Here is an 18,118-nt window from a genome sequence, read left to right on the forward strand (position 1 = left end):
TTGTTTATACGTAAGCAATGAAATATTGTAAATATTATATGATGAAATCAATTTATGATTATACCATAAAATTCTGTAAAAAAGGACGCAAACTTAAAATTGAAAACAGCAAGGAAAATTAAAGCTCTGAAAGATTTTAGTTTTAGATAAAATAAATTCATACAGGATGTTTTCTAATTTTTGCGTCCATTAATTATACTATTCTTTAATAAAAAATGAAAGAATTAAATTATTTTTTTTATGATGCTTAATGAAAGAGGAATTATTAAGTAGACGCCAAGGAAGAATATGTAAGCGAGTGGAGAAAATATAGAGATATTTTCCCTTTGCTCCGAAAAAGAGCTCACAATTAAATAAAATTTGCCCAAGTCTCTCTCTTTCTCTCACATATACATGTAGCTTTGTCCTTTAGACAAGAATATCAGCATCGGATAATGTGCTACTCGGTTATATATGCGGCTCTCGGATATATATGCTTTTCTAAAGGGCATTACCTGATCTCATTTAATAATTCTTGCTTTTCCAAAAAAGTGATTTAGTTTTTTCCTACTTTTTATTAAGAAATAACGCTTTATAATTAATGAGTATGTCTACGTGTATACCTGAATGTCATATACATGTGCAAAATATAGTTCGACAAAATGTCAAAGCTCTTATTATATCCATATACATAAATATTGCAAGATATATTTTTTCTGCAGATTAAAAAAAGTGATTTTTCAGAAAACACTATTTTGTAATCGCTATATACGCATTTAAAATACGCAAAAGCAAAAAAATAAATTAATCGGATTTGTTCTTTTAGAAAATCCTTTAATTAATTGAAGAAAATCATGCAAAAACGCAGCATAATCAGATTTATTAGCGTATTTTTAGCATTTACAAAATATCGTAGAGAAGATTCATAACTCCTTTACATAATATTGAATTATTCACCATATAGAAAGTACTCCTTGCTTTCTCTCTCTCTCTCTCTCTCTGTTTCTCTTTACGGATATAGTCTGTTAAAGTAAATATTTTCAAGATAATAATTTACCATAATGGATATTAGTGCTTTGATTATTGTTGCCAAAAGGTAGTTATATTCAACCGACTATGATCAACGATCCGTGTTTAGTTGAATTTTGATTGGTCTTGCCCAACGATGCAAGTTCAACTAAAGTTTACAGAAATTATATTAGCATCGTAAATGTGGATTATACATTATTAATATTGATGCAACATATTCAAAACTCCGATTTTAGTAAACTCAGAAATTTATATCTCAACGTAAATACTTGTCGGTATATCTCGCGCTGCAAAATCTCCGCGAGTTTACGAGTATAATAATTCATTGTTATTGCAAATTAAGTTTACCGTTGGTAGAAACAACAAACTGAGATCGGAACGACGATAACGAAGCAACTGACATTACACTTTGAACTTAGATCCTAATTTCTGCCTTTCTGAAAATTGCGAATCGTTGATTATCATCGCGAATCTTTATTGCGACATTTGTAAATGCTTCTGTTCTTGCTCTTCTTTTCTTTAATATAATATATTTTAAAACTGTCAGACTGTATTCTTTCGAAAAGGCCATTTTTCCAGATTATATTTTTACACATATTTTTTATCTCCTACATGAACGTAATAAATCAGTTATCTTTTGATTTATATTCTGAAAGAGAGAAAGACCATATTTATTCAAATGATATACCTCCGCATATATTTCATAATTTTCACGCCAGAGTTATCAACTTTCATAAATATTTAATTTTTTCCTATTACTTATATTTCTTTAAATAAATCGCTCAATTAATGTTTCTATAATTTAATGTCGTATATAAAAGAATCACCGAGACTGAATTTCACGACGGCGTTACTTTTGACGCAAAAATGCGCGAAACCGAAGCCGGGGCTCGCGCAATTTGCTTCCCAGTTCCTTAAGTCAACATCCTCGTAGCTGTAGCTTAAATTCAAGCTGTGCCCGGCGACTACAGCGTCTTAATTACAATTTAACGCCCCTTAATTTACCAGGCAGCAAGGTTTGCCGTACCGCGCAGCTCTGCGACCGGCTACAGCAAACAAGTCATTGCAAATCTAGAAATAATATCGCAATGCTGCATAGCGTAGGATAAGAAATTCTGAAGGGCTGATTACTTCAGCCCTTCCACGATTTAATCCACGAAGCTGTGAAACTGCTTAATCACACTTGCAGGATTTCGTTTTAACGCTCATTTCTAGACGCCAAATAGAACATTTTAAGGAAAAAGAATCAAAAACTCGATTTGAAAATATTTAAAATTAAACGATATTTTTTTAACATATTAATGAATTATTTGCAAAAATTCTGACAAGCGCCAATTTTTATTTTAATTAATTATGAATAATTTTAAATTAATTATAAAAAAGAAAGAGAGAAATGCTAGATAAATTCTAAAAGCTCTTTCTAAATCAGATCTTGTATTAAAAAAATTGTGACATAAGATTTAAATTAGAACGATAGAAGTTACTTTTATAAAGGAATCGATTCTCTGATAAAAAAAGAGAATTCCTCTAAAATCCACATCTCTTATCTCATTCATAAGAATTTCCCAAATAAAAGCTAACGTGTCGGAAAACTACTCCTTAAATCACGGAATTATCGCGTAACGGAGCGCAATGAAAGGCGTTGATGTACGAGCGAGAAATTCCACGGCTCCGGGAGACGTTTGCATTCGCGAAATCCACCCCGTCGACGTCGCCACTTTGGAATGTCGCTGCCGGGAACGATCCGTCTTGGCCGGTATATCGGATCGAAGGACGTCATGTCGGCGACAACGGCACGCGATAAGGAGCGTGGATAAGAAAGGGCGGGCGACCCCCTACGAGAAGACGGATATATTAGATAGCCGCGACGGGGGTGTCTGACGACGACGGTCCGTTAATTCGTCACTGACGGCTCTGTCAGTGCCGTGATAATGCCCCGAAGGCCGTTGCACCTCCGTTGCGAGTCGAGGATGACGGCGCATCTGTAATTAATCAGACGTCGAGAATGCGAGCAGCGAACCGCCTGCTCTCGCAAGGCGATATCCCTCGGTTGCAACACATAGGATGTCTATAGCCAGCGCGGTTCTCTGCAACGCGGCTGCGTGTACGTGCACATATATATGTATCTCTGCATCTGCACGAAGCTCGCGTTGTAGACGTTATACCGCGCGAGACAGGGAAACCGGATACATGTGTAACGGCGGCGCTGATGCCCGGAAAAGAGAAGGTATCCGAGCATAATTGCACATCGGCGCACACACATGCACACGTATACATGCAGCCCACATGACGTCTCTCTCTTGTTTGCACGCGAACAATGCACACATCTGCATCGCGTGGAGTAAGCCATGGTCGTCGTGGGGGATGCGGGTAGTAGTTTTCCGCGGGATAATGGTTATTGACGACGAGATGAGTTTAAAATGAAAATGTATGCGTGAGCGAGGAGGGAACGGGACTGATTTCGGGATATTGTTGGAAAAAAGAGAAGTAGCTCGCAAGTTTTCCGCATTGAAGTCTGATTATAATATTCTTTATTGCGAAAAAAAAAAGAATCTTTCTTTATCGTACATTCTTCGTTAGATTCATGACTATTTATGGTATGCAAAATACGAGCCATTAAAGCCATAAGCGCACGCTAGAGATGTAAGATGCATTATAGAGGTTGGCACGTGACTACGGCGTGTAAATGATGCTGCAGCGTAATTACAATGTATATGGGGAAGAAAGTTTCTCGCACCCCCACGGAACTCAAACTTTCGCGGTAAGTACATAATGTACAGGCTGCAGAAAATTACCCTTCTTCCTCTTCTTTTTCTTCTTCTTCTTTTTCTTCGTTCAAATTATGTGATAAATCGAGTCTAGTCGCAGTTTAAAAATGAACTTTTCACGACCGCCGAATAACAGACATTTGTCGAACAGCCACTGTAATAATCCTTATTATGTGATTCATGTTATTTTTACACGCAAACTTACGCCTTTCTCTTTTCTTAAGATAGAGAGAGAACAAATATTTTGTTCAGACGATACGTTCCTTAAATTTTAAGAATGGGCCATTTTTCGTGCACTTTTCAATTATTTATTTAATTATATTAACTATTAAAATTATACAAACTGATATTTTTTTCAGTTAATAAAATTTAATTTTTTTAAATGAAACCGAAGATAAATCTTCAATTTAAGACGATTATTTAATGAACCGGTAAATATATGATTTCTCGTATGACTAGTTGATTTATTCACGTTAACCCATGCAAATTATAATAATCGATGTCGGTTTTTGATTTAATGCATTCCTTAAACCGAGTTGTCACCAATTAACATTTTGCGGAGGGAAACTCTGGTAAACACCAACCGGCAGCAAACTCTCTATGATTAATTAACTTCTGTTTATTCAGTGCATTCGCCTGCCGTACGTGCGCATGCACGGTGGAATTGAATATACCGGCTATCTCGCGGGTTACTCCCGTACGGGAGATGAGAAGGGAGGGAACGAGAGAGATGAGAGTGCACGCGTCTAAATACGAGAGAAGCTGTACGCATCCGAATGCACGTCAATGTGTATTCATTTGCGAGACAATTCTCGAAGCGGCATCGAGTCGCAACGCCGTAATTATATATCGCGAGACAAATTGCACGCATTTGCATTAAACGTTAGGTACATCATAACGTATTACGATAAAGTTAAATGTAATCAACGTTTCAATTTGTCTCTAAATATCATATTTTAGAGTATCTCTAAATATGTTGTATTTTATCCATAATATTCGGACGAATATTGTGCATAAAGTACAATATATTGTTTTAGAATACTCTAAAATATAATTTTATATAATTTCGAACATAAACGCAATAATAATGCTTGCGTAATATTGTTACAAACATTTAATGAATTTAATAAATTGCATTCAGCTATCATTTTGCGATTTCGCGAATTTTCTTACAATTTTCCATTAAACTATTACTTTTTGTCAATTAAAACTAAGTCTATTTAAGAGCGAACATATTGTCGAAGGTAAAGGCGAAATAATGCGTCCAAAATGGAGTAGATAATGTGTGGCATTATCCACTGTCCGAGAACAGATGCGGTATAATGCACCGTGTTGCGAGGGTCATTAGGTCAGATGCATAAATGCGGGTAGAGTCTGGACTTGTCCGACTAATAGCTATCCCGGAAGATCACAGAGCGGATTAAAAATGTGCGAGGGAGAGCGATTTTTCCACGCGCGGTTTTCGATTCGCATAATTTTAATCTAGCGAATTCAAATTAATAATGCAATCTGTAATTGTAGTATCGATTTAATAGGACTCTCTTTCGCATTTCGAATTAATAATTTTTATTTGTTAAATGTCACTTACTTTGATTTCTTGACTCTATAACTTAGGCATTTTAAATAATATAAAAATATTTCTTATAACAATATTTAAATATTTGTGAAAATATGAAATATTTATTAATTTTTATAAAAATATCTCTTATTAATCTTTTTATTTCAATGCGCGAATAATACAATCGCGCTCTGGCCGCGTTGAACTCGAGAATATAAATATAACGAGTTTGATTATTATCTTATTTGTTTATTTTCCCGATGCGTAATTTTCGCGTGAATGCAAATGCGAGCGTGCGTGACGTCATGAGGGAGCGCCAAACGCGTACCGAATGGATGATGGGGGTGGACCGGGGGCCGAGCTGGAGCGTGCGAAATTGCGTATATGTAAATGCGGCCTACATAACAATGGTGCATTATTGTATACCGATGCGGTAGGTTGCGTCGTGCTTGGCAGACGCAGCGTTCAATGCGCATTTAATGCGCATCGCGTCGCATAGAATTTGCAAATGAAAAATATTTCATTTCCAACTCCCATTGTTCGACTTTTCAAGATAACGTAAAATCGAAGCACGAAAGCTAATCACCGACTAATGATCGTTCGAAAAGCTTCAGTATATCTTCAGACGGACGCAATTGACTTTTTATATGTTATGTCGCTTGAGGAAATGAAGTAAAGTAATTCGAGATTAAATTGGGGTAAAAATCAATCGCGCAAGATGCACACACATAGGTAGAGAAACACGTAGTCGAACGGGTTACAAGGGTCACGGATATCGCGGTTTAATCCGCCGGCTTAATTGGATTTTTATTCGAATAGGAGAACGAGCCGATCGCGCAATTTTCGCGGGAGAAACGGAATTTATTATGCGATCAAGTCAAATATGCTTTTCGTTCGTTGACACAGACAGGTGCGATACCAGGTGTAAATGCATGAATCGTAGAGAGGTTGCGCGATGCATCTCAGATGCCAGGCGATATCAAGGGACAAAAAACGGTCCGCGCGAAATGACCCTGCCACGAATCGCGACGAACGAATGAACGAACATTTTAGACAGCTCGTAAAGATAGAATGGAGACACACCGCTGAGCTAACAAACATTGCTCCATCACCGTCATTTGTACCGAAAAATATCACGGAGAATAATGGAATGGAAATGTTTGCGCGACGGATATTTAGTTGCACAAACGTTACGTGAGTAGGATTATATCATATTTTCTTGCTCGTGACAGCTCTTTGATGTTTGCCATAGAGGGAAGTTATGCGCTTTCTCGAGCTACTTCACATGACATACAAATATGCGTATGATACACGATAGTAGTTTCTTGAATATGAAAAGCAAACATCTCAACATTTCTGTTAATAATGTTATATATGTTGCCTTTATGTATTTTTTTTCATTTGAATCAAAATAAATATTTTTTTGCTCCCAAAATATTTCTTGAAAATCCATAATTTTCTCGTTTCCCCCTTTTATATGTATATGAATTTATTTCTAATTTTAAATCCAAAGAGAAGTTCTTAAATTGATCAGCTTTTCCAATGTAATCGTATCTAGAATATAAGATAAATTTCTCTCTAACATCATGTATCACGATATTTATATTTCTTTTGTGTTCTTGCATTTTGTAAATTATATTAGGTATCGTCTTACGAGTTTTGTAGAAAATGATTTCCAATTCTTAAGAATTATTTTGTCAAAGAATTAAATAAAAGAGTAAATTTTAATATAAAAACAAAAAAAAAGAATATAAGAAAATCAAGAGAAATGGAATATTATTACGATACAATATTTACAATCTCGACTCACTACGAGCATAGTATTTACATATGGGGAATAATTGGCGGCATTTTCTCATAATGATATTCAATATAAGAATATCCAATTAGAATCAAAATTTCTCGATAGGAATACTGATGAATTATTTTTAAAAATGTTAAACGAAATAGATAAATAAATCAAATATTATCTTATATTATCTTATAATATAAAAATTGATATATATTCGATTATTAATTAAAAAGCATGGAAGGAAACTATGAGAAACATAATAAAGACGTAAAATCATAATCGGGATAGAACTGTACATGAAACCTGTTCTTAATGTGATATTATTTTTTGTGAGTCTTGCAAAGTAATAATAGATATTATATTCGAAATAGAAAATAGTCATTCATGTTGTAAAATATGATAATGAAGAGAGATATGAGATTATGACCAAAAAACTGACTTTGATATCATGAAGGGTCTCTTCTACTTTCATATTTAAAATATGATCGTATTTCAGGAACATTGATCAATTTTGAACAACTTTTTCCCAAGAGATTTAAATTTTTATATTATTAGAAATGAATTTTCATATGCATATAGTGAATTCAAAACATATTAAAACGGATTCTGAAAGAGTTGCTTTGAAGGCAAAAATTTGCAAACACATTTCATTCTGCATTTTATTAATACAAAAGTGTGTAAAATTAAACCAGTTGTATTATAATAGTAATTAAATGTTTCTTTATTCTTAATTATATACATGTATGCAAATATAATAATTCTATGACTCTGTATCTCCTTCATATTAATCGCAACATATTTCTAACGAGCAAAGTAATAAACGCGGAGAAAAATAAGAGAAATATATGATAAAAATTCCTTCAACTTTCTAGCGTAAATTTCTGGATCCGTAACTCGAATATTGTGCAAATAAAATGCTCAACGTGGGAGAAAACGCGATCATGCGCGAAATACGGGTGTGAACGCTGCATTTTCGGCAGAGTCGAATTGCAGAGTGCGAAACGTGTCACGATAGCGATTCCCACGCAAATTTTCTACTAACGAAGCAAAAGTTCGTTAGCATCGACCGCAGGTCACTGAGCTTTCCGCGACTAAATTTTCACGCTGGGACAGCTGGGAGGAAGTCGCGAGCGCCGGAGAAGCGAGCGCATCATCCGGTATCGTTTGCATTAAGGGTGCGGAAGACAAAGGTGGCAGAGCCGGACGGGAGGAAGAGAGAGAGAAGAGAGGATGAAGTTGGGAGATGGCGCGTACATAAACATGGCATAGCAGACGATGCAGCGATGCAGCGATGCACGGCGACGTAAACCTTTGCGGGGGAGGACGGGGGTTAGACACAGGTGCAACGGTGCCCGGGAAACACAGCCCAGGAAGCGTAGTCGCGCATAAACGTCCCGTTCGTGTGTACGCGTTTACGGCCGCGCGTGGTCCGCGCATATACATACATGTGCGATCGGTATCGGGGTGTCGCATCGCGACGTTCTCTGTCGACCCGGTTCGCCGGCTCCAGGTTATCAAACTGCCGTTTTCATGCATAATGCACCGATTTCTCCGCAAGTGTCTCTCTGACCCCTCCCAACTCTATCTCTCTCTCTCTCTTCTCTCCAGTCTTTATATCTCGTTGGATCCCCTTCTTCCGCTTCCTCCTCATCCTCGATTAGAATTTTCGTCGATCGCCAGGAAACAAGGTTCCGGAATTCCGGGGACAAAGCTGGGGAAGTGCTGCCATCAGCTGTACCAAGATCCTCTACCAGATTTCCTCGAGAGCCTCGAGGAACGGACAGTCATCGCGATGCGGGTGAGCGGGAGGGAGGTGAAGGAGGGTGGAATGGGAAAATGTATGGCGATCGCACGGGGAAAGGACGATTCGACCCAAATGGCACAGGTCAACGCAAATCGAGTAACGATTTCGACGGATTCTCTACTCCGCGTATATTTATGATTGAAAAAAGATCGCTCTTCGAACGATAAAACGTTATCTCTTGTAACGCAGACTCGGATTTGAAGTCGAAATCATTTCAACGAAATCTCGGATTTTTACTAGCGACGGATTCTAAATATTTTACCCTTACACTTAATAAAAAATGCTATTATTACTAGCAATTTTTTAAAGCAAGTTTATTCAAAATCAGACATTTTTTAGAAATTTTGCTTTGTTTTGGGAAAAATCGCAAAAAGAAAACAAAAAAGTTTTCATTTTTTATTTATTTATTTACATTTATTTATTTATATTATCACTTACTTAATAGAAGTATTGTTCAGAATGTTGACCTTTTGCAACAATGCAAGCATTGCATCTAGCACTGACAGCTTGTATTGCAGTCAAGCATTGTTCTGGTATTCCTAATGCACTACAATCACGATTGGTCTCTCAGCTATTCTCTTGAATCGATTGGCAATTTTCGAACCTAATAATTTAAATGTTACACTTTTTCGATGAAAACTCTTTTATTTGTTTTTTTGCGATTTTTTCTTCAAAACGAATCTTAAAGGATTTCTTTTCTTAGTTCATCGATCCCCCATACGTTCGCAAAATTTTGATATTTAAATTCGGGGTATTTTGCACAAGAAAAACTTGTTATAATTATTAAATTTTCATATTCAGTCTAGCACTGATTATTTTTATTCAATGCGCGAATATTTGAAAAGGATCTGAAGATCATTTAAAATTCATTCACGCATCAGATTTCGTCGATGGAAAGGAGATCGCGTCACGGACGAGTTAATAACTTCGTTATGTTATCTTCCGCCGGGTACTTGCTTCTTCGTTCAACGAGGCAGGAAACCGAAGCTGGAAGTGAAAGAGGACGTGGTAGATGCGCGCATCGCCGAGCGCGATATACGTTTTATTGCCGATGAAAAGACGGCTTGCTTGAATCCGTGGTCGTAACTGGAGCGATCAATCCGTTAGATCCCTCTTCCGCAGAATTTTTATTCCCGATACTTCCGAGAGAGAAATCTTTCTGTCGGAAGAGTCGACGACCCGCAATCCCCGTGCCTTTTAACATAATATGAAAATCGCGTGATTTCTCCTTTTTTTTCTATTTTTTATCGTGTCAATATTATCTCGAGCGAATGTCAGTGTCTTTTATGGCTGCAATTTCATCTCTCATCTTATTGATACTTTGAGAAATTCTACAGTAAGAATGTATAATCCACTGCTTTTAGGTTCTTCGCAAAAAAATTCAAGAAAAAAATTGACGTTTAAAATAAATTTCTCTATCTTTATATTTTTATAATTTCTCTATCTTTATATTTTTATAGAAACAACTTTAGACTTTTCTCTATAAATAAGGGAAGAAGTGTTTGCGGAAAATCAAGTTGGATAAAAGTGAAATATACAGTCGATTCAGAGAAGCATTTATGCGCGCATCCTTTATGCGATATATAATACTCCTTACATCAAGGATGGGCTATCAAATGCGTTGTCGTTCGATATACGATGCAGATGGAGAAACGATCGAGTCGACATTATTGCTCCATCTCGAATGAATGATTTCTTGAAGCGTGCGCACTTTTTCAACTCGTGGCATCCATTCCGCTGCGTTTTCCGCCGTAATGCTACGCACACTGCATCCCTTGTCGCTGTGAATCGCGTTTTGTGTATCTTACAGTCAGGACTCCCTACTCCAAATACGTTCTGAATATACTATTGCATAAACCGTCTCGGCTTCGTGGCAGAGATCTTCTTGTCTCTAAGCTGCGGAAAAATTGGCAGAGATTTATGGGAAATTGTTTCGTTGCGCGTGCATAAGAAAGAGAGAAAGAGAGAGAGAGAGAGAGAAAGGGGAAGGGAGGGAGTTAGACTTGCTGTTGCTCCGAAAACTATGGATTATTCCTACAGCCAGCGCACGATCTCGAGGTGCATCCCTCTGTGAAAATAAAATCTTGCGAATGAAAACAGGCAACCGCACTGCTTTACTACTCTTAATGCATATTTTTATTTAAAAAATTCAATAGAAAATACATCTAATGTAAATATCGAATTAAAATTCTGAAGAAGAGTGAGGGAAGTCAATTTAAAAATGTGAACGAATCGGTCTCTCAGCTATTTTTTTGAATCGATTGGCAACGAATTTTCGAATCTAATAATTTAAATGTTACACTTTTTTTGATGAAAACTCTTTTATTTGTTTTTTCCGATTTTTTCTTTAAAACGAATCTTAAAGGATTTCTTTTCTTAATTCATTGACCCCTCATACGTTCGCAAAATTTTGACATTTAAATTCGGGGCATCTTGTACAAGATGTGAAGAACTTGTTATAATTATTAAATTTTTCATATCCAGTCTAGCACCGATTCTTTTTACTTATTTTTCCCAGAAAGATTTTGAAAAGCCTACAACTATTGTTGTAGCCTTAGAAAACTCGACATCCTTAAAAAACTTGATTTACATAAATTTAACATAATTTAGATCAGCAGTGGTTTCGTTGTTTCCAAGAGAACCGCTTTTCTCTAACACCGTGCTTTTCTCTTTCTGTTTCGCAGGACGAGGGGTGGTGCTGGACAGTCAAGGGCCGGTGCTGGTCTCGGAACCGCGCTCGAGCGTGGAGTTTTCGAACGACACCGGGGCGATGATCCACTGCTCGGCCCACGGCAGTCCCTCGCCGAGGATCGACTGGCTGATGGGCGACGGCTCGCCGGTCCTGCCGATACCGCACATCCGTGAGATGCTGATGAACGGCTCCATGTACTTCTTGCCGTTCGGCGCCGAGAGCTACCGACACGATGTGCACTCGGCCGTCTATCGGTGTCAAGCGTCGAACAGCGTCGGCAAAGTGCTCGGCCGTGAAATCACGGTGAAGGCCGGTAAGAGAAAGAAAAGGAGATAGAGACAGAGAGAGAGAGAGAGAGAGAGAGAACCATCTTTATTTCTTCCTAGCTTTCCTCGTCTCGTCTCGTGACCGCCTACCCTCTTCCAGCCGATTGATCTTTCATCGTCCCTTAAAGCCATCCAGTGGAAAAAGACAAAGACTATCGCACGATGATAGTGATATGCAACTTTACGAGTAGACTCGGTATAGACCTTGAATTTTTCTTTCAAGTCAAGAATCATTGCTAAGTTTATCGATCAGTCGCGATTCAAATATGTTTGCAGTTGTATTTTTGATGTTAAATAACTAACTTTTGATTAAATTTTTGATCAGTCGCTTTTTGACAAAGAAACTTTAAATTTTGTCGATGACGAAATCTTGAATCGTGCAAATCTCTGTATAATCTGAAAAAGAAGTATCTCTCCTAGCGTTTTTGCAATTTTTGAAAGTTAAAAATTGTCTTTTCGTGCCGTTGAACTTCACATTCGCGTCATAAAAGGACGACCTGTACCAAATAATGCAGGAGATAGCAGAAATACTCGGCATGTTACAATTACATAGACATAAAGTTTCGCGACGGACACATAACTTCTCGAAAGCATCAAAGTTTTGCGCGCCTCTCTCGCAAACACGTCGTAATTTAAAAATCCTAGATTCATCCAGAGGAAATAAATATACAACCGCGAGAATTCACACTTTGAAATCTCGGTTAAGACTCGTTAGGTATTTCGTAAAAAAAAGCTCAAAACATTGCAAATGACGCCTAAATTGATAATCCAATTGCACCTCAATTTCAACTGAATGATTCTATTCTCGAAATTTGAAAATATCTTTAAAATTTAATCGAATTTTAATTTATTAAGGGTTTAATTCTATTTCTTCTGACTTTATTTCTAATTTTTATTCTTTATTTTAAGGGATGCTACATTAACAATTAATGTAGGACTTTTTGAAATCCTTGCTAATTCGATTTCTTTTAATGCATATACTCTCTTAAATAGAATCAGCATTATTAATGTATTATGCTATATACATATATTTAATTGAAACAGCTTATAGCTTTTGTTATATGAGCCTAGCATTACAAACATTGAAAGAATTAGTTAATAATGACTGTTTTGATCAGTAATATTTTAAAATGTCTCCCTTATATATATATATATATATATATATATATATATATATATATATTATAATATATAAAATTCATAACAATTTTATTTAAAAAAATATTTGAATTTCTAATTAAAAGTCTTGTTCATGTTTTTGTGGATTTATCATTTTAAGAATAAAGATGTGTAAGATGTGTAATATGTATATAATTTTAAATTTGAATATCAGTTCTACGAAATCCTGTAATTGAAACGTAAAACGGATGTAAAAGGTAAATGTTTTCGCTAAAGATTAATGAAATATTAATTGATCTTGAATACAATTTTGTCATTGCTTTAGTCATGTTTGCTCAATGTAAGGGAGTATATTGTAACCGAATATCGACTTCAATATCGAGTTTATTAAAATCTTAACATCGATTCTAAAATATTGAATGTCATAAAACACCACGAGAGAAGTTCGTCTTAATTTCAAAGCGTCTCATTAAAATTTATTTTTTAAATATTACATTACTGCTTAAATTCTCTCACAACCGCGCTTGTCAAGCTTGACAATACAGTTACTCGGCACATTTCACCGTCGTCGCGTAAAAATCCGTTATCTAAAATATTGTTGAAGAGTTATCTCTCTCACAGATGTATTTAACGTCAATCCCGAGACAGTAAAGTGGCAGATTCACCGCGAGAAGTAAATTAAAGCTGAGCAGTCTTTTCCGCACGCCTCGAATGCCCAGTCCAATGGCGGAAAATCAACAGTCTTCAATATTATCAGATCGTGCCGTCTTTCTTAGACTTCGCCTTCGCCGAGGGTAAATGTAATCGACCGTTTCCCGAAATGACGTTTTAAACTCCTGACTATCTCGAGGGTGGCGAAGGATGATTGCGCGCTTGGCAGGCAGAGCCAAGCCAACTACATTTATCGCGAATGAGGGAATCACCCTCCTTTCGCTTTTTCCCCACCTTCCGCTGCAATAAATAGATGACCTTAAATTCACGCTCGCTTATACTTAATCGACAGTCACTGCCCATGTCAAAATTCGCGGCTTATAAAGCACGATGCATTTTGCATACACATATGTGTACAAGATGCTCTGAAACGATGTAAAGTGGGAACAGGTGAGTTAAATAATTTTAATTTAAATTACAAGAAAGAGTTTCGATGTGTCAGAAAAATTTTATTACAATCACAAATTATAAGCATGTTGTTAAAGCTTCTAGCCTTTAAAAGAATCTGTATTGTGGTTTTTTTAAGACGCTTAATTAAATATGTATCTAATGTCAAAATTAACAAATTCAAATTGTATACATAAATATTTTATATACATGTCAATGCATATATTAATTCAATTCCTAAGGAAGAATTATTTTCTATACATTATTATACATCCAATATAAAAAGAAAATTACGGAAAATAATTACTCTTTTTTTCATTCTTCTTGAACTATGTAATTATACATATATTCACAATTTACGATATATTAATTAGTGAAAATATAAATTTTACTATAATTTTGTTACTAATGTACTAATATGAAACTTAGCATCTCGGGTTTTTTACTGCGTAATTCTTTCTAATTAATCGCGTGAAATTTATCGAATAGAAGTAGAAACGAAAAGCGTCGTATATTTCGGTCAGATGTGAAACAAGAACCTTCCAACCGAAAGAAATCCAGCGCGCTGGGATATCTCTAAACGAATTTTGCGGATGAAAGATCGGGCGCATCCTCCCGCGTAATTTCACGAGAAATGTATCGACCGATCGACGTGGATAGACCAATCTTGTACACGAGACAAATGACCGCGCGATTTCTTCGCTTTGCAGCTGTGTGCGATTTTTCCAAGAAACGCTTATCGAATTTAGCGAGTTTTTGGCTGCAAATAGGGAGAATTTATACTGGAAAAGAAATATTTTTCCCGCTCGGATAGGAATTGAAAGGGATAGATTATCGTTGAATGGAGCGGACAACGGAAGGTTGCAAAGGAGCTTCCGTAAAAACCACGAAGACAGATCACTAATTACCGACGCCACGGTCTAAAGAGTAGCTGGTATTCGCGGGGACAATGGGACAGGAAAAAAGTGCCGAGCTACGACGTTAATAATGCGTCCTTTAGCGTTGATAAAAGGCTTTCGTTAAGAATACTAATTAATAGCGCTGAATGTTGCGAGTTGGTTGATGGTAGACGACAAACGGCACCTTGACACGCGATGTAAAATCGTATTACGCGCTTTTTAAAAAAAATTGCATCTGTATCCATCAGCGTAAAAAGAATTTCAATAATGATATCGGTAAACCATTCAATCGGATAATTAAGTATTTTTGTTGCAGATCGTTGATTATTAATTTTGTTACTTTTTAGACTGTCAATTTAACACAGTTAATATTGTGCTCTAATATGACAGTTTGAACATTATATCTGTCTTCACGATGTGTGTTTTAAATATAGTTTTTAAATTAAACTGTAAAATCGCATTATATGTTTAAAAAAATTGCATCTGTGTCTGTTAATAGAAAAAGAATTATCAATCAATATAGATGGAAAATACAATTCAACATTATTGGATTATAAAATATTTTTGTTGCAGATCTCTTTTAATAATTCCAACACTTACACCAGTTTGATATAGATTCTACTCTAATTATAACAATTTGAACATTATCTTCCTGATATGAGAAAATTTAAATTATTTAAATGTGATCGAAAAATAGTCAAACAGAAATTATTAAGTGCTCCGTCTATTTCATCCGATTTTAGACCCGCGATTCATCGACAAATGTTGAACATAATCTGAAATGATTTAAATTTTACGAAAGGAGAAATCAATTTCAGCTTTGTCGAGGAACGTGTTTGCCACGCGAAACAGGCGACATTATTAATCATGCGAACAGCAGAAACGGTCGTCTTCCGATCTCGGAAGCTCGCCGGGAAAGCAATATTCATCACTCGGATCCGACGTTGCTTACAGAAACAGCCCCAATATATCGTCATGCGACACGTTCCATTCCCACTGTTTCCTTAAACCGTCATATTCGCTTTCCTTTCCCTCCGCTTTCCCTTTCGTCATCCTTCTCTGCGAAGATTAATCCGTATATCGCCGTAAGTCGTCGACGTGACAAGATGGTTACGATAAAAAGCAAATTTCAGTGAAGCTCAGATACATACACCGATCTGCTCGATATAGCCGAAATTGTCGAGAATCCGCAGGATTGGAGACAATGAATCCTGACATTACCCGTCGAAGAGAAGAGGGACTCACTTCCGGGACGGTCCTTTCCATTTTTCCGGCGGTATTATATTCCGACATCCCGTTTCAGGGCGAAATAATCTCTTCTACTTCTATCTCTCCCTCTCTCTCTCTTTTATTTTTTATTATTCCGCGAGCCTTTGTCATGGAGAACGATAGCGGTCCATTTCTCGCTCCCCTCTCGCTCGTTCTTCTGCTCTTCCGAGCATTCATTCCTCGCTCAAGCGACCGTAATAATTTTTCTTTTCCAGTGGTACGCCAGAAGTACGAGGTACAAGTGCGAGACGCCTATGTCCTGGCGGGCAACACCGGGGTGCTCAGGTGCGAGATACCGGCCTTCGTGAAAGAGTACGTCGCGGTCACGTCCTGGTTAAAGGACTCGGCCTTTAACATTTACCCGTCCGCGGAGAGCGGTGAGTGTGCAATTATACTGATCGCGTGACCCACATGCGAGCGAAATGTCACGTGTGAGCTTGAGATTATATACATATATGTCTCTTGGTGATTGTCGCTACTTTCGGCGATAAATCGAAGCTTTATTCTCGCCTATTTTCGCTTATTAAATGAGAATCGTTTTCTCATGTTAACTCATCATTTATTATTTCGTGCTGTTGTTCTGAAATTTTGAAAATTACTTCTATCTCATCTCACGTATTTTTTTTATCGTTTTTCAAAGTTATTTCTGCCCGTGAGAATTTTAGTAGATCGCTGATAAAATAATATACATTGAATGTGATGACAAAATTTAAAAAATTGAATATCAAATATATGAGATTGGAAAAGAAATTTTAATATAACTTTATATATTAATTAAAAAGTGATTTCTGAAACAAAGTTAAAATTTTCCATTGAATGTATACCGATGTATCGATAAAAACCTATAACGCTAAATTTTCATCGAAATTCATTTATAATTACCGAGTTTGGAGCAAGAGCGAAACAAGTCTCTAATTTGCGACAACAATTTCCAATAATTCAACTTAGATTCAACTTTAATATTCGAAGAAAATTATATGCGCGTGTGTTGAATTCTTCAACTTGTTTCTTTTTGAACGCAACTAGAAGCAAGAATAATTATTCAACGTTGTGAGTAAAGCGAAATCCAAGAAAGGAAAATATTCATCAAAAAATAAACAGGAAGGAAAGGTGTAACCCGAGGGGTAAACCGCTGAGGGCATTGCGGTGTACAGATTTGAGGCATTATTGGGCATTACTTGGGCATTATTAGGTTTTATTGAAGTATTAATGCGTATTATGGACGTTATTAAAGTATTATTAAGTCTTTTTTTCCAAATAACAATTTTAAATTTATTAAAATTTAAATTATTAAATTTTAAAAATTTAGCAGTAATGCCCAGGAATTGAGCATTAGTAGGCATTAGTGTACATAATTTTGATCAGCGGTTTACCCCTCGGTGTAACCTTTCCCTTGATTCGCATGCGTACTAAGCGTCCGATAAAACGCACCTGAGAGTGCCGTGTATTACGTTAATCCGGTCGCAACATCCAAGTTAATTAGAGTTTCAGAGAGTGAAGTTTGAATACGTGTACACGTGCATATCCATACACATGTACACACACACGTGTTACGATGAAGCGTCGTTACATCCCGATCCGCGCGTCGCGAATTGCGATATCACGAAAACACCGATATCATAGATAGGCACGAGCAGAATAGCGGAAAGTAACGACGATAGCGATAAAACGCAAAGCTGCACGAGACATTTTTTTTTTCAGGGAGGACCTTTTTTTATGTCGCACAGCTGCGCCTCATGGTTGATATCTCTCGATAGTTCCGCGTCTGCTCGCATGCGAACGACA

General features: G+C 36.6%; 1 protein-coding gene across 6 annotated transcripts in view; it reads left to right on the forward strand.

The window, feature by feature from the left end:
- The window catches only part of LOC145964605 (cell adhesion molecule Dscam2), a 216,202-nt gene that overhangs the window by 123,114 nt on the left and 74,970 nt on the right, over nucleotides 1–18,118 (forward strand). For all 6 annotated transcript variants that reach the window (XM_083087568.1, XM_083087567.1, XM_083087569.1 and 3 more), the window contains exons 3-4: nucleotides 11,615–11,935; nucleotides 16,549–16,710. In XM_083087568.1, the coding sequence (XP_082943694.1) occupies nucleotides 11,615–11,935; nucleotides 16,549–16,710 (483 nt within the window). The remainder of the gene's footprint in view (nucleotides 1–11,614; nucleotides 11,936–16,548; nucleotides 16,711–18,118) is intronic.

This window comes from Camponotus vicinus, unplaced genomic scaffold (assembly GCF_025532165.1).
Source record: "Camponotus vicinus isolate PSW18456_S1 unplaced genomic scaffold, iyCamVici1.0 SCAF_13, whole genome shotgun sequence".
Classification (NCBI taxonomy): domain Eukaryota; kingdom Metazoa; phylum Arthropoda; class Insecta; order Hymenoptera; family Formicidae; genus Camponotus; species Camponotus vicinus.